This window comes from Thermomyces lanuginosus (genome assembly GCF_041956635.1).
Source record: "Thermomyces lanuginosus strain ATCC 200065 unplaced genomic scaffold VTN49scaffold_24, whole genome shotgun sequence".
NCBI lineage: Eukaryota > Fungi > Ascomycota > Eurotiomycetes > Eurotiales > Trichocomaceae > Thermomyces > Thermomyces lanuginosus.
Window position 1 is genome coordinate 1 of NW_027192358.1, and position 18,130 is coordinate 18,130.

The 18,130-nt window shown below is 53.4% G+C and overlaps 8 protein-coding genes across 8 annotated transcripts; 3 read left to right on the forward strand and 5 right to left on the reverse strand.

Annotated features, from left to right (window-relative positions):
- Positions 1–216: 216 nt before the first annotated feature.
- On the reverse strand, positions 217–1,843 carry VTN49DRAFT_1908 (uncharacterized protein; the record flags this gene model as incomplete). The annotated part of the gene is made up of 2 exons (XM_069409574.1): positions 217–1,680; positions 1,742–1,843. 2 exons carry the CDS (start codon positions 1,841–1,843, stop codon positions 217–219), a joined length of 1,566 nt encoding a protein of 521 aa, XP_069269665.1.
- An 85-nt stretch (positions 1,844–1,928) lies between these two features.
- On the reverse strand, positions 1,929–3,060 carry VTN49DRAFT_1909 (uncharacterized protein; the record flags this gene model as incomplete). Its single annotated transcript, XM_069409575.1, has 3 exons — positions 1,929–1,957; positions 2,251–2,278; positions 2,794–3,060. The coding sequence occupies 3 exons, from the start codon at positions 3,058–3,060 to the stop codon at positions 1,929–1,931; spliced, it is 324 nt and encodes a 107-aa protein (XP_069269666.1).
- A 68-nt stretch (positions 3,061–3,128) lies between these two features.
- On the forward strand, positions 3,129–3,537 carry VTN49DRAFT_1910 (uncharacterized protein; the record flags this gene model as incomplete). The annotated part of the gene is made up of 2 exons (XM_069409577.1): positions 3,129–3,230; positions 3,415–3,537. 2 exons carry the CDS (start codon positions 3,129–3,131, stop codon positions 3,535–3,537), a joined length of 225 nt encoding a protein of 74 aa, XP_069269667.1.
- Positions 3,538–3,559: 22 nt separating this feature from the next.
- VTN49DRAFT_1911 (uncharacterized protein) lies at positions 3,560–8,404 on the reverse strand (the record flags this gene model as incomplete). The annotated part of the gene is made up of 6 exons (XM_069409578.1): positions 3,560–5,061; positions 5,116–5,256; positions 5,315–7,705; positions 7,764–8,031; positions 8,095–8,154; positions 8,222–8,404. The coding sequence occupies 6 exons, from the start codon at positions 8,402–8,404 to the stop codon at positions 3,560–3,562; spliced, it is 4,545 nt and encodes a 1,514-aa protein (XP_069269668.1).
- Positions 8,405–8,523: 119 nt separating this feature from the next.
- Positions 8,524–10,586, forward strand: VTN49DRAFT_1912 (uncharacterized protein; the record flags this gene model as incomplete). The annotated part of the gene is made up of 4 exons (XM_069409579.1): positions 8,524–8,770; positions 8,844–9,060; positions 10,226–10,396; positions 10,442–10,586. 4 exons carry the CDS (start codon positions 8,524–8,526, stop codon positions 10,584–10,586), a joined length of 780 nt encoding a protein of 259 aa, XP_069269669.1.
- Positions 10,587–13,020: 2,434 nt separating this feature from the next.
- On the reverse strand, positions 13,021–14,800 carry VTN49DRAFT_1913 (uncharacterized protein; the record flags this gene model as incomplete). Its single annotated transcript, XM_069409580.1, has 2 exons — positions 13,021–14,360; positions 14,413–14,800. 2 exons carry the CDS (start codon positions 14,798–14,800, stop codon positions 13,021–13,023), a joined length of 1,728 nt encoding a protein of 575 aa, XP_069269670.1.
- Positions 14,801–15,502: 702 nt separating this feature from the next.
- Positions 15,503–16,126, forward strand: VTN49DRAFT_1914 (uncharacterized protein; the record flags this gene model as incomplete). Its single annotated transcript, XM_069409581.1, has 5 exons — positions 15,503–15,576; positions 15,773–15,908; positions 15,958–15,993; positions 16,054–16,061; positions 16,114–16,126. The coding sequence occupies 5 exons, from the start codon at positions 15,503–15,505 to the stop codon at positions 16,124–16,126; spliced, it is 267 nt and encodes an 88-aa protein (XP_069269671.1).
- Positions 16,127–16,809: 683 nt separating this feature from the next.
- Positions 16,810–17,678, reverse strand: VTN49DRAFT_1915 (uncharacterized protein; the record flags this gene model as incomplete). Its single annotated transcript, XM_069409582.1, has 3 exons — positions 16,810–17,277; positions 17,333–17,404; positions 17,460–17,678. The coding sequence occupies 3 exons, from the start codon at positions 17,676–17,678 to the stop codon at positions 16,810–16,812; spliced, it is 759 nt and encodes a 252-aa protein (XP_069269672.1).
- Between the last annotated feature and the right edge of the window lie 452 nt (positions 17,679–18,130).

Consider the following 18,130-nt stretch of genomic DNA (forward strand, 5'->3'; position numbering starts at 1 on the left):
AATGTCGATCACACTGCTAGGTTTAGATCCCAGGAGTTGATAGATTAAGCCAGTGTACCACCGGTCTACTATTAGATCGTCCTAGCAATACAACTGCCCAACCTTCCAGGACTGACTATACACAGTACCAATGCAATCCGTCTTGCGGGCAACAATAATCCACAATTAGACAAAGTTACCAAACCACCGCGTCATGGAATAGAAAAGGAAAAGAATTTAATGCTCCAGGATTCGCAAACTTCCCTGCACCACGCAGTTCTCCAAAACGGAGCCCGGCGGAATGTCGATCGTCTGGCCTTCGCTGGCCACGATGATGACCGTGCCCTTCAGGGTCACATTCCGACCCAGATTGACCGGACCTGTGATGGTGAGGTGGTCCAGCTCCAGGATGCGCGGAATGCTGGGGATGCGCTTCTGGAAGTCCGACACCTTCTTGAAGTCGGAACCCAGCTTGATGATCGGAGCGCCGCCGAAACGGTTCGGGTCCAGTACCAGCTGGCCGTGCTGCAGACTGTACAGATCCGACTTGACCAGCATGAGATCGGAGCAGGTCTTGACGGGGAGGAAGCGACGACGCGGCACGTTGACGCCGTGCGCATTGCGGAAGTGGCGGATGGCCGCACCGACGGCAGTCTCCAGCTGGATGACGGTCATGTCGGCCTCGCCCTTCTTGTCCGCCGGGATCGACTTCTCGTTCGGGATGATCTCCATCTCCAGCGTGTTCTCCTCCACGACACGCTTGATGGCGCGCAGGTTCATCCAGATGTTGTTCGTGTTGAAGTACTTGAACTTCTTGATCGACTTGAACTCGTTGACGTGCTCCTTGGGCACCTGGGCAATTTCCAGCAGTCGGACACTGCCGTTGTAGTCAATAATCGTACCACCCTTGACGTCCGCCTTGGTCTTGTCGGTCAGCTCCATGATGTACTCCGCCTTCGAGTCGATCATGTGCTGCAGGATGCGCAGGTCGACGACGGCACCCAGGTTGTCCGCATTGGACAGGAAGATGATCTCCACGCCCCGCTCCAGCAGCTGGTCGAGGATGCCCGAGTTGTAGAGCGACTCGAACACGTCACCGTGGCCCGGAGGGTACCAGTCCGAGATGGGAGAATGGAAGCTCTTGGGGACTGGCAGCAGCGAGTCCTTGATGATGCGTGGGTAACGAGACTGATTGAAGGTCAAGATATCAATGTTGTGGCCCTCGTACTTCTTGATAATGTTTTGTGTGTCGGCGTCGGTGTTGAATGAGTTCATCAGCACCAGTGGGACGTTGACGTTGTAGGTCCGGTTCAGGTACTCGATCTGGCGCACAGACAGGTCGAGGAAGGACATGCCATCACGGACTTCAATGACAGACTTGGGGCCGACGCAACCCATCGAGGTACCCAGACCACCATTGAGCTTCAGGACGGCCAGCTTGTTCAGGAACTCCACCGAGGCGGAGTTGTTCAGCTCATTGTAGTCGACGACCTGATTGGGATTCGGAGGGGCAATGCGGTCCCAGTCCACGACATTGCCCTTGGCCCGGTCGTTCAAGTAGCGACGGAAGAGCGCAAAGAAGTTATCCATCTCCGCCTCGAAGCGCTTTCGGACGGCGGGATCATCGACCGTCTCGGCAAGCGCATTCAGCGCATTGCGCATCTGAGCCGCAGCGACATTTGTGGAGGCGTTTTCGAACGCCTGCCATCCGTTAGATCCTTCTTCAGTTGAAATGAGCAATGTTTCCACGGGCGGTCCTTACCATGTGCGACTGAGACTTTCCATGGTGCTTGCGCTCGAAAGCAGGCTCCGAGAGCGCGTCCGCCTGCGCTCTCAGATGGGTCGGAATAGCCTTCGCCGACATTGTGACTCGAATTTCTCACGATCGACAGTAGCAACGCAATTCAGGCAGAATCTTTGAGGATTTCGAGGTAAAGAAGTAGGGGAATTCAAGGGGTGGGTCGGAGGAGGGGGAGCACTTTGCAATCAAAAGTTAAACGTCAGCAGTAGTCAATGACAGCCACACGGAGTCCTGACGGGTGAAACGCTTTTTGCCATCGGATGCAAAAATCAGCGCGAGAGAGGGGAGGGATCAGTCATCCGCAGAGCACGGGGGTGGGACATGACAGCATTGTGAGACTCGGAGGGGCCGAATTTTGCCAATTGCCACGCCAGCTCAACTTGCTGCTTGAGCTTGCACGGGGCGGCAAAATGCCAAGGCCCGGAGGCCATTCTCTACGCGCGGGGGAGGAAGCATGGAGGGTAACATACCTGGATCAATGCAAACCCAAGCCGGTTCCTTGGTGATTGGAAGGAAGCAAAAGAGATGCAGAAAGAGGAGAGAGAAAGAATTAAAAGAGAGCAAGAGAAATCAGGGAGACGAGGAGGTGGAGGGAAGCTCCCCTAGGGGGCTGCCTTCCGTTTTTGGGGCGGTGGACTGGAAGCTTAGGCCTGGCAAGGGAAGGCGTGGGCCAAGACTCCAGAACATGGACTTGCCTCAGACGCAGGACTGGAAAATGGAACGGGAAGGAGCACGGTATGTTACTATTTTTGTCGGTTCCTTCCCCATTCTCAAAAGTGGTCAGGAGCATAATGGAGTCTACGATGGAGTTTGCGCCTCTGCGCATCAAACAGAGGACGGAGGGATGGGAGGGGATTTCGAGGTTCGAGAAAAGATGAGATCCCAGCCAAGGGAATCGGAATCTAAAACAACAAGCAATGGCCCGTTGGGAGCTTAATCATGTCCACTTGTCAGGGCGTGCTCCTGGACAAATGGCAGCCAATCAGTGGGAAATGTGTATCATCTGCAAGTACCCTCTGCAGGTCCCTGGGACGCTTGTGTACAGTATTTTCCCGGCCAAAACCCCCCCCTTTCACAAAGCCCTCATCAAGAGCCTTATACAATATGACCAAAATCACGCATAGTTCGAACCTTCTTATGATGCCCGAAGATTCAAGCCCAATGACGATTCCATGATCTTCGGCGACAGGGATGTCAACCATGGCAGAAACCGCGGCAATGGAGGCCGATGATCTCACAGCCACGGCTCCACCCCAACTGTCACCCTCCGCCAGTCCCATTGGGCGCCCGCTAGCAGGCGTCCCACCGCCGTGGCGGCGGAGGTCACCTGACCAGAGAGTCACCTGAGATGGATGCCCTAGGCAGCCAGTCCATTCAGGAGGGTAGAGGTCGTCCTCAGGAAGGAGGGACGGCAGGCATGCCGAGAAGTGGAAAGCGCAATGGACTAGAAGTAGGAAAGGGGCAGGAAGAGAGTCCAGTAGCAGGACTACTAGCTGTTACCTATTTTATGTGAGGTAGAAGACAGAGTATACGAGTGCGATGAAAGATACACCTAAAGGACTCGGATTCCTACAGAGTACTCCATATAATCCCTTGGACACACTACGGCAATAGTATTAGACCGTCTCTAATAGAAAAGGAACCTTCGCTGTGATACGAACAATGTCATACTCATGGAAATATTACCCAACCCATTACCCATTAAGGAGGCAACAAACAGTGCCTCACCCACCCAGACTCCCAGAGATTGTATATAGAATAGTGCCGGCCGGAAAGAGATCAACTGTGCGCGCCACTCACACTGCGTCTCAAGAGGATATGACGCCGCGATTTCTTCGAATCGGGCGTGTCGGTAGGCGGCGGCGTACCCCCGTCCGCTCCGTCGCCATTGATGGACACGGCCGTGCTGGGTCGCCCGCCAGACTGCTCGTTGGCCACAAAGTTGCTCCGCAACACAACTTTCCCGTCGCCAACGGCAATGGTCCGCTCTCGACCGGCGAGCGAGCCCTGGTCATCGACAAAGAAGAGCGCCTCTCCCAGAACGTCATCGGAGCCAAAAGTTGAATGATCGAGGACTCGCAGCTGGAACTGCGCGTCGGCGCTGACATTCGGCACACGGAAAGACTCGTGGCTGGCATCGAATTGCACCGAGCCGCTGTTATTCTTGATCGACTTGGTCTTGTGCACGTCCTTAGGTCCCTTCGGCCCAATCAAGCGCGCAACAACCCGAATGTTCTTCCCCGTCGGATAGTCATGCGCAGCAGAGATTGTGAACATGGCTGTGCCCAACTCTCCTCGGTCGCCGATAATCTGGGAATTCACGCTCCGTACGCTACGCGCGCGGCTGTGTCGGCGCTTGGAACTGTCAGGAGTGGCAGTACCGGCGGACGGCCCGTCGACCACGAGCGCGGGTGCTCGTCCATGGCTGCTGTTCTGGGGCGGCGTCCGAGGAGGTGACTCCTCGCGAGGAGGCGTTTCGGTTTCGGCCTCTTCGTCATCCTTGTCGCCGCGGATTTTATTGATGATCCCGCGGCCGAGGAACGACGCGCCTTTGATCACTCCACCACCGACTATGCCAACAGTCCTGACTGGCGCTCCAACTATCTTCCCTGGAGTTGCAAAGGTTCCCGAGAACGTCGACGTACCCATCTTTGATCGTGTCACGTACGAGGGCTTGAACAGGAGCTTCAACCGGATAGCGCCCGACTTGCCATCCAGGGGCAGCGAGACTTCCTTCGGGCGGAACGGCTCCAGAGCCTCGAGATCGATAGCTGATCCGCCGAGGAAGTCCGCTTTGTCACCAAAGTCCCAGTCGTAGACATCAACGCGGAAATCGGCACCGATGCGAGACTTGATGTTGGTCTCAAAGAATTCATTCCAGGCCGGGTGTAAGGTCTTCTTCTGCACCTTGGTCTTGTACACTTCCTCGCCCGCCAACCGGAACTTGCAGTAAGGGTCGCTGTACCCGTTACGGTCTGCGGACGGCAGATCCGCAGCGTCGAGAACGTCAACGCGAAGGGTGCCGGAGTTGTTGATGCTTTCTCTGGGGTCCAGCTTCATGTGGACAGGAATGTAACGGGTGCTAACTTTGACCTTGCTCACACTGCCATTCTCTGAGCGGAGGGTGAGCTCGACAGGGGTATACAAACTACGCTGGAGAGTGGCCAGTGTAGGTCCGCTCAACTGGGAAATAACTTCCGCGTCTTTGTCCTGGTGTGGCTCGCTGACAAGCCGAAGAGTAAGTTGAGACATTTCCAGTTCACGGATAAAGGCATCGCCGACTGCTCAATACATCAGCACCGTCCGATCTCAAGGGCACACGAAGGGGGACGAACCATCTTGAAGAGTGACTTCTTTGCTCTTCAGTTTCATCGAGGTGTATGACGGGAACAAATGGTCATCCACAACAACCTCGAGATAAACGTCCGAGTGAGACAATTGAGCATCCAAGAGCTTGAAGACCACAAGCCCAGATTCTGTCGCTTGTTAGAGCAAACACAAAGCGGTTCGGGGATACAGACCGGGAACACTCACCGTATTTCGTAAGGTCATCCGTTCCAATGTAGATCTTCGGCTGTTCCTTTGAGAGTTGCGACGATATCGACGCAGTTTCGCCATTGCTGAGCGGCTTCGAAACAGTGGTCTCAAGACTAGGCCGCCCACTGCTGGTCGGCTGGGCTGACGCGTCGGTGCTCGTGCGAGGAAGGTCATTGCTCTTCCGAGGGAGATCGTTACTCTTCCGCGAAGAATCGACCCGCGGAGACCGCGGAGACAACATGGCCGCGCCTCCCTCAGAATCCTCATCTTCCTCCGTTTCTTCATCTGGATCGACAACGTTGTAGGTCGGATAGAAGGCAATCGTGTAGTTAAGGTAGCCTTTGACTTGCCCCCGACCGTTCAATCGCAGGCCGCTGCGCAGCAGCTGCTTCTCATCATCGACCTCGTACTCCCCGTTCTCGTTTTCATGGATGTAGTCCGACAACGACACCTCCACCTCACCGAGGCTGCGGTCCTTGCCCAAATTCTCTTCATCCATAACCTCTAACGTCAGTTTCTCACGAGCGCTATGCACAGGCACGTAGAGAATCTCATCCCAGATTGGATTAAGATTGTTCTTGAACGTGACGGTGCGCCCTTTGGTAATGCCGGACAGCAATACCCGGACGTAAGGGTCCGACTTGCCCATAGTCTCCAGGTTGCGCAGATCATTGGCACTCTGGAGATGAAGGCGTACGACACCGATGGGATTGATGTAGCCAGACCCGCCGGCCATTCCGCGCAATGCGACGGGCTTCCAATCCAGCGTCATCTTGACCCGACCGGTTTTAACTCCATGCAGGTGAAACCACTGCTGGCCCTTCTCCATCAACTTGAGCATGTCATTAACCTTGATCTGGTACTTGCCGATAATCGGATCGGCGACGAGGTCGCGATCATCCTTGATGACCAGACCCAAGCGGGCAGTCTTGCGGTCGGTGATGAGAAGTTCCTTGGAGCTGTTCTGGAAGATGGGATTGTTGGTCCGCTTCAGCTTCTTCGAGACGTGGACCTCCTTCCCGTTGAGCAAAAGGACAGCGTACGGATTCAGGGCGCCGACCAAGCTCTTAGAGCCGTCCAGCTCCTTGGCCTGCTCCACGGTGAACCGAGCGATACCAGTGTTCAGCTCTGGCGGGGGTTCGATTTCGCCGTTTTCGAGCTTTCGGCCCTCCAGAACAGGGAAGAAGCGAACGTCCGCATGCACGACACCCCGTTTCCGTCCACTGTAAGTAACCTCCAAGCTCAAGTTCTCATGCTCGGGCTCTTCCTCGAGCCGATCCAGGGGGAACGTGGCCACACCGAGTTCCTTGTCCTTGCGGAAATCATTGTAGTCCCACAGATGGATGGTGAGTGTGTCGGAAAAGGAGGTGATGACAATGTACAAAGTTTCATTCCACCGGGGGTCGCATGTATCGTGCACCGTCTTGGTGCGAGCAAGCTCATTGCGGTTATTAAGAGAAAGCACTGCATACGGGTCGGTGCCACTGCTCGAGCCTCTCAGGTTGGCAGCTCCGTGGAGGGTCACGGCCAAGACACCAATTGCACGGTCAACGGGGCTTCCCGCCAGCATCTTGGCGACCTCGATGGGAAACACGTTGGGTTCGTACATCATAGGCCCAAGGTTTCCATGGATCTGCTCTTTGATGAAGGACTCCAAGCCGGGAATGAAATTGATGTCGAAGCCCAAAGTGTCGCCGCCAAGTGGTTTGCACACGTAGTCGATTTCGGGACGCCCGAGGAAGCTGATGTCGACTCGTTCGATATGAGGGAACGCTACCTGAAGCTTGACCTTGACCCGCATCAGGCCGGAGCAGGCAAAGTCTTCGACAATAACATCGAGGCCTTTACTAACGAGACCCTTGCCGACCCGAACCTCCAGAACGACCTTCGGGTTGATTTTGTTCTTGAGCTGGCGGGCAGTCAAATCCATGATGTCGTTTGGAGTGAAACTGAATTTCCAATCCATGATGACGGTATCTACCTCCGTTTTCGGATAGGTCTTGACATGTTCCAGGCGCGGCGGCTTGGAGCCGAGGATGAAGGTCTTCAGTCGCAGACTCTCGAGGAAGGCGGGAGTCGCGGTGCTGAGAACTTGGTCGACAGAGGCAATAATGCTGTCGCAGAGGACCGGGGCGTAGATGGGCCAGAATTTGACGAGGAAGCTGTTGATCCATTCCAAGGTTTCCGTATCGGTTTCCAGGCGCTGCTTCGCAAGTTCACGTTGGATGTCATCCCGAAAATTGCGACGGACCCGACGTATGGAGGTTCTATAGTATGTGCCACAAGCAGCCATCACTATGAAAACCCATCCAATCCCGCCTCCGAGCACGGCGATGCTCCAGGATGCAAGGCATGCGAAGATGATGACGCCGGCATTGTGGTACCAGTCTAGAGTGGCCACATTAGCGGAGGCTACCGCAACGCTTCCGAGAACGCTGCCACTTACCGCCGAAGAATTTGTCATCCAGCTTTCCTTCCAGAAACGTTCGATGATCCAACAACGTCTCGTCCTCGGCAGCCTCTTCTGGCTCTGGCTGCGCGAACTGCGGGGCCCAACCCGTGCGGTCCGCAGCCCAACGCTGTTCTTCCGTCAACTCCTCGTCTGTACCGTTTGGTTGCGTCGTCGATTTTTCGGTGGGTGTCGGCGACTTCACCGCCATCTCGGTAGCCTTGGTCGTCGAAGGGAGGTCATACTGATCGGGGCCGGTGGCATCCTATGCGCGATTCGACGAGTTAATTGAGGTTACACAACCAATCTCTATCTATTCGACACCTACCCGGTCCGCTGTCAGAGTCAAGGCCTTGGGTCGCTTTAACCGAGCCTCCGAGGGAATGGCCTAGGGACCGCAGTCAGCATACCAAAGCCCAAGCTCCCATCCCAATAGCTGGGAATTCCGCACGTACCTCCCTAGCGACACGTGCCTTTTCTTGTGGAGGCGAGGCCGGGTCAAATTGAAATGCGGGCACCCCCGCCTTAATACTCTCCTTGACGAGGGCCTCCTCAGCCTGCTCGGGCTGACCGTTGGGCTGGTTGCCGTTGACGCCCTGGTCTTCCGGCTTGTGTGTCGACGCGTCGTCTGTCGACATTGGAACGATTGCGCACTACACTGAATCTTTTGAATTGGCAATGGACGGATACCGCGCCCGTGGACAGCGGTCGGGCCGGTGCGGAAACGATAGCCGTAGCAACTGGACCTGGTCCAGGAATGGCCTTCACAGGGATCGCTCAGGGACAGCGGGTGCCTGAGGACCAAGAGAGAGGGAATGTCATGGAGCACGTGATGGCAGTGAAGGAGAGCAAAAAAAGGGAAAAACAAAAACAGGGGAAAAAATGGGAAGGAAAGAAAATCAAGACGGGGGGAGGAAGGAGCTTCCCAGGAGCATTCTCAATCCTGCTCTGCCTCGGGGGTGTTCGCAAATCGGCCACGGATGATCTGAAAGATTGGGTCGGGGGTGGGTCTGGAGGGGAGGCGATGTGGCTAATAGCTTACTTGGCACTGTGGCTAACGTGGCTGTGGCTGTGCAGAGAGCTCTGAAAGAAGGAAAGACGGAAAGAGGGACCTCCCGAACTCGATTGGAACTGACCTTGGATCGAAAGACAAGTCACTCTCCCATGCTCGTACTGGTACGGGGCCCTTTCCGGTGGCCTCCAGAGGGCTTTCGGTTGTCAATTGTCCACGAGAACGACGCCAGCTTGTGCCGACATCCTGGAAAGACGGCAAGGGCAAAAGATGCCCGGTGACGTACGCCAGTGGGGAGGGGTTGAGTTGGAATACAGGGTCTAACCAGATCCGGAATCGAAGTACCACTTTTTTTTCCGGTGAACTAACGGCTATTGAAAGGTTCCAAACATTCCGGCCAGATAACCTCGGTCGCGTAAATTGGCGTGGAATTTCATATCCTCAACATGCAGTAGCGGAAAGCCTATTCTTAGCTCGGTCGATCCGATCGCACACGATAGCGATGAGCTAGCGCGACGATCATCCATTCACCTGGCACGATCGGGCATGATCAACATCGAGCTGGAGCTTCAGACGTGCAGACGGCTCAGCAAACAAGTAGTTGGAAATTGACTTTCAGGTCTCCATCATGCAGGATGAGTACGAGTGCCAAGTGATAGCGGGCCACTGCGAAATCCAAAAACAAGGAACGCGTCCAATTGCCCGAAACCTACTCGGACGAGTCCGGTCCTGCGGAGGAATCTCTTCCTGGTCACGCAACAGGGGCAGCACGGTAGCTGGATTGGCACGAGTCAAAAAGAAAAGAGTTTGGAACCTCGATGAGCACAATGTGTTATAAAAGTCCTACGGAGAACGATCTACTTACTGTATTGAATTGACGCACTGCAAAGTGCAAACTGGCAAAGCCAATCTGAATGACCTCGCAAATCTCGCAAGGATCCCGAAATCCCGCGAAATCGTAGATCTTCCAGCCAGCCGCCAGCTCTCCAGCTCTCGAGTCTTGGCTCAGGCCTCCCGGTCAGTGCGCTGATTAGTAATAACATAAATGACTAATCATTAGTCACGTGATCATGTCGTGGACAGGAGCGGGGTTGAATCCGAACCAATATTAGGGTTTTTCCTCTGTTATTGTCGCACTGTAATCGCGTTTACGGCACTTCTCAACGTGTTGCTCCTTTGAACTGGAGAGCTTCGACAGATTTGCGTTGCGACTTTCTGAAAAAACCGCCAGGGCTTGTTTGAATCAATTCAGTTCCTTTTGCCTCTTCACTTTGGCGAATAGTCGCCGGTGTAGCATCTCATCCTCTGCCCGAGGCAATTGTGCCTGACGGAAGTTATCTACCGACGCCAAGGGTCATTCGGTCGAGATGAGTATCTTGCGGACAACCCTGCAGCGGTCGACCAGTCGAAGGGAAGAAGCTCTTCGTCTGGAACCCGTGTGACACAGACTTCGCCCTCTGAACCCCCCGACTGATGACGGCGCCGAGTCCGACATTGAGAAGGACAGCAGCCAGGAGGTGTTGATGCACCGCATGCAGAAAGCCGTTACCGACGTGACGAAGCCATCCGCAGACGCCCAGGATAACATCCGCCGTCCGGACCACCGCGAGACGAGCAGGTAGCTTGACCGCACGGGCTGAGCCAATCATCTGCTCGGGCAAAGTCGCTCCGAGCTGCGAGCGCTGTTGGATTCGAGCGCGGCGGATCGCGGCCTGCTGATTGAGGAAGTGTACCGGCTCTTTGAGCGGATCGTCTTGGTCGCCCAGCGGGTCATCATCGACGAGCTCAACGACTCAGACAAGAGTTGATCGTTTGTTGGGATAAACTCGATTATAACGAGTCCGTACGGCATCAAAGTCTCCGTGACTCTTCGCAGCATATATGCGCGACTACAGGAAAGGTTTGTGTCGGTCAGAACATGCTAGTCGGTGGCATAAGAAGGTCCATTTTCCATCCGTAGTTTCTTTTGGACCCTGGGGACGTTTTTCTCTCGCCTGGAGTTAAAGTGGGTGAAACACTGCGCCAAAGTCAACGTTACTGTATAACAGAAGCAATTCAGTACACCCATCCTCGCGCGGTCTCTGGATTATTCCCTGATGGTTCTGCGAGTCGACCGGTGTTTTCACGGGTAAACCGTTTGCGACCGCAGAAAACGGTCCATCATAGTCTCGGGCCATCCTCGAGAACGAAGGCTCGATCGACGGCACGTACGAGGTGATCGAGCAAGTATTCGGGGAATAACTAGGGTACGATACGTCTAGCGACTTCCGCCATGTGTTACGTCTCGTATATGGCGATCAAAAGACCGCGTCGTTGATTCTGGCGGCAAAAACTATGTGAGGATTCAGAGACCAATTCAATCGGTTCGACTGGATACTTGGCGATTCCAGGCTTATTTCACTGGCGCATGAATTTTATTGATATGATTCATGACCTATATTCCAGCCTGGAAAAGCGCTGGTGTGCCTTCGTCGCTGCGGTACAACAGGGACTTCTTGAACCACGCGCAGGGCCATAAGAGCCCATTCCATTTCAGAGAGGAGACTGCAATACATGCGTTTAGGGCCAGGGTGACTGCTGTCTTTTATCAGCATCTTCCAAATGAAGTCCAATGTCAGTTTCAAGATCAGGTCGATGGGTATATCAGTCAACTAGGCGAGGAGAGCTTTCTGGAATTGTAGAAAGGATACGGACGTCCGTGTTCGATTCTTCCGAACAATGGGACCAGCCCAACTCTGGAGACGTGGACGACACAGACGAAGCCCCGCTAAACGTTGAACATTTCGCCCATGCTAATTTCCCCAGATGATGGAGGTGTATGTAACTCTGAAACTCGCTATCAGGCGCGCCGACATTTGGTCTCATCCGCGGGAAGCATTGCCCAGTGCTGCATTCTTTTTTTTTTTTTTTTTTTTTCGGATGCAAGAAGCTTAAATATGCCAATCTGTCATTGTACATGACCTGGCTATCACTAATGCTACTGATGAGGAACTGCAACGTGCAATCCTCGCTAACGACCTAGTGAATTTGTGCGGTGATGATGATAAATGGTTTGATATTGACCGTCTCAACGAATATTTAACCTGCAGATGAGAACTCTCATGTCAACCCTGTCAACCCACCGCACGTCAAGCATAGATGGTGCCACATTGTTCAGGAATGCAGCGTCGATCGTGAACTAATGTGCAGAATTGAAGGACGTCATCGACCAGGTTTTCGGAGAACACACTGACCATTCACACACACACACACACACACACAGAGTTAGGGACGTAGCAGAAGAGGTACGAAACTGGCATTGGAGATATTTAATTCTGGATCAGTCTGAAGCGTGCAAGGAGACGAGACTCTTCGTTTCAACCCCCAGTCATTTTATCACGAGGTCGTGATTCGGTTATAGAGGGGTTGAACGGTTCTGCGTAGATTTTCTCCAAAACCACAAAAGTCTGTACGGAGAGGAAAAGAAAAAGTCTGGAACGAAACCCGCGGGCCACATGGTTCAGCTCGCTTAAGCGAGCCGAGGCTCGGCAAGGGCCAAGGGGTTCGATTTACCCTAATTGGCCTACGGTACGGAGTACTCCGTCCATACGGTAACGAATTAATTAGGTAGAGCGTAGCAAGTTCTCCGTCAGCTCCATCGTGCAGATCATTTCGCCGCATTTCACGGCATTTGAGACAACACCCAAACATTCGGGATCCCGGATTTGAAATACGGAGGTGGCAATTCCTACTACTATAACTACCTACCTTGTACTTTATACTCGTCCGAGACGATAAGACTCGGACACAGCAAACATCTAGGTTATTTATTATACTTTCTACGCATAACTAGCAAACTTACTGTATATCCGGCAAAGGCAAAAAAAAAAAAAAAAAAAAACCCGGAATCCGTCGGAAGTGATAGCTTTCATGGCTGCATCTTAATCCTTCAATCCCGGCCGAGGATTATAGATGAACGATGTGGTGGCGACGTGCGGAGAACTTTGTTTACTCCGGTCTCTTGTCTGGGGCGAATCTCTTCGATAAGTAATAGCTCTCAGCGGCGAACTACTGTACTGTACTACTACTACTCGTCGGTGATGAGTACAATGATCTGGAAAGAAGCTAGAAGGCGACGATCCAAAAGATCGACATTTGATAACCTAGAGGTAGGAAATAAAGTATGAACAACAATATACGTAGTATAGATTCGTTAATTGTTAATAACTACTAATACAGCATAACTCATTTAAATCAGAGTCACTAATTCTCGTACTGATCCGCATCTAGCGCGTTCATCTCCTCTTCCTTGGCATTGAGGCGCCAGAACAGGGCGTAAAAGACGATACCGGTCGTGAAGGACGCCACCGCCAAGCCGACGAACATCCACAGGATAGCCGGGTCGTAGGCGACGGTCGAGAGGGCGATACCGATGGCGGAGCCGAACGAGTTGGTGAGCAGGTACATGGACTGCACAAAGGACTTCATCGACGGCGGGGCCTTGGTGTAGGCGTACTCGAGACCGGAGACGGAGGTGAAGATTTCGGAGATACCGATGAGGATGTACGCGGGCGCCTGGACGGCGATGTGGATGTGGTTGCCCTGGGCGACGCCGTCGATTTCCGACGCCTTGCAAAGTGGGTGTTCGTAGCAGGGTCCGCTCGAGTAGATGAGATGCTGCACGATGGCGGCGTACATCATCGCCAGAGACGCCACGATGAAGCCAAGAGAAATTCGGCTGATGGGCTTGAAGGGGATGTGCAGCTTGCGCAGGATCGGGTACACGCCGTATTCCAGGATGGGGATGAAGACGATAATGGCGATGGGGTCAAAGTTCTGCATCAGGTCGTTGGGAATACCGTGGCCCTCCATCTGGCCGGCCTGCGACACGAAGTTGCTCGAGAACTGGCCGTAGACAACCCAGTAGATTGGGTAGAAGGCGAACACCTTGCAAGCGACCAACGCCCGCTTGACTTCCTCCACAAACTGGTCGTCCCAGCGGATCTTGGAAGTGTCGCGGCCGTTCGCGGTCTGCCAGCTGGGCTTGGGGGAATCCATGTTGCGGTTGCGAAGCATAATGCCGATGACGCGGAAGGCGTCGGTGACGATGGATCCTTGCGGGGGCCGGACAATGTAGAACTTTCGGCCGAGGAGCACGACGGCAGTTCCGACGCAGAAAATTCCCAGGCAAAGCAGGAAGGCAGACCAGAAGCCAACGTCGCGCTCCATGTAGGGCGTGGCCAGCAGGGACAGCGAGCCGAGGTTGATGCAGCCGTAGAAGATCATGTAGATGCGCTGCACGGTGATCGCCGGATCGATGATGACGCGCGTGCCGTCGGCCTTGGTCTGGATGGCCATCTTCCGGCGCCGGTACTGTTCGGCGATCAGGGGAGCGACGTTACTCTTGATACCTCCGGTGCCCAATCCGATGACGATCAACGAGACAATAAAACCGCCGAGACCGGCGCCATGCTCCAGAGACACGGGCAAAGACGTCAACAGCAGGATCAAAAGACCAATGATGTAAACAGCACAGAAGAGGACAATAGTCTTGTATTTGCCGAGATACTGGTCTGCAATGACGGCACCGATAATGGGGGTAACTGTTGCAATCATCAGTCTTATTCAAGAAATCAGGCTTGACAGAGTATTTACCATAGCACCAGAACTGGAAGAACGTCGTCAGACCCGTGGCACCCTGATGGCCAAGGCCCAGAGCGCCGCGACCCTGAGAGCCGTCATACGGACGCTGGACATAGTTCTGGAACAGACCAGACATGCCATAGTACGTGAACCGTTCGCTCAGTTCTACGATGGCGACCAGCCATGCCGACAGCGGCAGACGCTCCGCGACATGCTTGAGCGTTTGCTTCTCTTCTTCCGTGGGCTCCTCGCCATCAGGCGTAATCGGCAGAGCTTTCTCGTCCACGACCGAGGGGGTTGGCACGCGGTCGAGCTTCTCGTCGAGGGTCTCCACGCCCTTGATGGACCGCGACTCCTGGTGTTGAGACACCTCTACGACATCCTGATTTCCAGCCGACATGATGGCGGGAACCCGGCTTTCCAGGGGAAGGGGTAAGGAAAAAAGAGGAAGAGGGAGGTAAAAAGGGGGGGTTTGCTGGGAGAGAAGGGCTGGGAGAAGTGGAATCTATTCGGTTTTATTTCTACTTCGGAATCACTCGTACACACCCCCCCACACACAGACGTCTCTACTCCGTACGATGATGTGAAATGAAATGGTGACTGAAATCGAAATTTGTTCGCCACGCGATAAGCTTCCTCCTCTGTAAAGTCAATTGAGATCTTGCCGGATCTTTCGGCATTGGCATTGGATGCGGCTGCAAGCGACCTTGCGGATCGGCCGAAAGTCAACGGGGTCCACCAAATGCAACCCTTGCGGAACCTGGACTTGTTGGACTGTTCGAGAAAGGGTTTTCTTATCTCCGTTGCACTCGACTTGCATGGAAGATTGAGAGGACAGACAGTAGGGGGTCCCATCCGTCGGCTGGAGAAGGAATTTTTCAAGTGATGATTGGCAGAAAGCGGGTTCCTGGGCGAACAACTCGTGCCGCTAGTGGGGAGACTCCGAGGGGGGCAAGAAGTCATGACATAACACCTCTTCGTATTTTGCAACAATCACAACAAGGATTATATCTGTATTTCAAAGCATGAATGGAGCGTAGAATTGATGCATGAGGTGGACTGAAGTTTTTTGATTGATTCCGATCCTCGCAGATCTGCCAAGATGCCAAGTCAGGCAGGCGCGCGCCGCGGCAGAGTCAAGCCGCAACAAGACCTGCCAAGAGGAAGTCACCCCTGGTGGATGCCAAACTCAATCCGGTTTAGCTTTAATAACCTTGGGATATCGGTTAACGGCGGTCGTAACCCAGACAAATCCCGCGATTTACCTAACTGAGTAACTCCATACTCCTTCCCCAGTCCTGCCTGCATCCGAAGACGCCTCTGAGAGATTTTGTTTCAAGAATCACTCCGGAGTCTGTGCGGGGAGAATCAGGAGACTGTGGAGAGGAGTTCCACTATGGCGGCAAACTCCGCCATGGCTACAGAAGCATCAGCCCAAGCGGCTGAAACCGCCGACTCGCTGGTTGCCGGGCGATGTGTACTCGGTAGTTAGAACTTCAGGCTTAGCGGTGAGTCCTTTTGCCCAGATATCCTCGAACTGGAGTTGAGTATGGTGAGATGAGAGCAATTACGGATGGTAGCTATGGGAGTAGGGTACTTAAATACCTCTCAGTGCCAGATGGAATGGCGGTTGGTATAAACGACCATTGAAAGCAATTAAAGTGCGGCATTACCAACAGTTGACGCTGGAATGATAGGTTGACGTCTACGCAGACATTCTGAATAAAGCAGTTCAACGTTAGGCCATCGACTAAAGAAGCACAGCCTGCGCCTCATCCAAGCCTGCGTTGGTATATAAACTTTCGGCTATGAAGAACGGAAGGTCAACAAAATACGAGAAGCAACGCATACAAATTTCATCCGGCCGCAAAACACGAGCATTCTGCAAGGTAGAAACAATGAAGGATTGCCTGAACTGTCAGCCAAAGTCCTCTGTCCAACTGAGTACGGAGTACAGATAACAAGAAATAACTCTCGCCTGGATGCACCACTCGATAGAATACTGCAGACAGAATCGTACGACTGAAATCGGGTATATTTGCACACTCGTGAGACTACAGTATTATGGTACCAGATAATTGCTATTGAGTCCAGAACTCATAGCTATGAATACTCCTCATATCCGATACATGAGGTGATCAGCAACACTGCAACATGAGCAAGGGCGATCAAATTGCAGAGTTGGTGAAATAGCCGTTCGTAATTGTTGGTCATGACTCCATCGAGTCAATGGGATGATCGTGAGAAAGCCATGCCGCCTTAACCGTGCCGACAGACATCGCCATCATTGATTCATGCGTTGACAGAACATGCGTAAACTAACATTTTTTTCAATGCCAAGATATGCCCATGTGTCGTCGCCAGGACCATGGAACCCAGCCGTTGCCGAGCATGATCTCCCCACCCAAATTAGACAACAAACTTGGCCTTTGCCCGAGAAGTACCGGCGTGTGCGCTCTCCGTGTGACCGGAGAACTCGATCTGATCCTCTACTCGGAGGACCTCCTTGAATCGGCGACCGATGTTCTCAAGAATCTCCCTGCTCTTAGCAGGACTCCGGCCCTCGGTGAGCGGGTCACCAGGGATGCTCTTGCCGGTAGTCCGTGTCCACAGACCAATTCGATAGAATCCCTTGCGGACATTGACCACGACACCCATGACCTCGTTGTCACCCTCATTCTCGAGCGTCTCGCCGATGGCCGCTAGTTGCGCATGCAGCCACAACTCATCGATGGGGACTGACCGCTTGTCCTTGAACTGATACGACCACTTTCCGCCGTGCTTGTTTTGCGCATCTTCCCACTCAGGACGAACGCCTTTCTTGAAGAGATGGTAGTCGGCTTTCAAACCCAGTTCCGACGTTGGTGTGATGTTGTTCTATGGAGGATGCCCGTCAGCCACCGCTGTAAGAGCAACGCATCGGTAGACTTACGTGGACGCCCCAGAACTCTTCGACTGAGCTGATCGTGACAATCTCTTTGAGCAGATCATTCCAGCTATCGCCCTATCCATCCATCAGCATCATCATGCAGCAGGAAAGACTAGGGAACAGCACTGACTTTGCCACTTGGCGGCTTCGTAAACCAAAGTGTCCACTCATGCATCAGTGGGTGCTTGACGTTGAAGTTCTCGGGGTCATGGAACACGGTAACGATCTCTCCCCCGTTGGGTTCCTCCTTCTTTTCCTCTTCCTTCTGCTCTTCCTTCTTCTCCTCCTCTTCTCCGTTCTGGACCTCGTTTTCGGCGGGTGCGGGCTTGTTCTCAGTATCCTCCGCCATCTTGATGCTAGATGAAGATCGAAGCGACTCTAACGCGTTCGGGATGTCTTTCACTTGCAGGCGCACAGAAACGAGATCAGATTTTCACTCGGTAGCGAGGTGCGGAAAAAGGCCGGCCACGCGGTTCGGGGAGTAATATCCGAAAGCAAGTGTATGCACGCAAGGAAAAAGGACGATTAATCGAATGAAATCCTGCACCAGGCAGATCAGACGGCGATGTGGAATGGATATTTTGTCGCTTTGGAGATTTTCCTGAGGTTGGGTGGACTTTTTTGTCATTGGCCACGAAAAGGCGGATGGGTGGTTGATCGACCTGATTGGTCTGGTCCCTCCGCTTCGGTCCAATCACATTCGAGTTCTGAAAAGTTCCATGGCCTCAGTCGCCTGATGCTTCGATCATTCTTCTATGATGAGTATTTATCTTCCTGTACAGATGAAGAATATAATCAAAC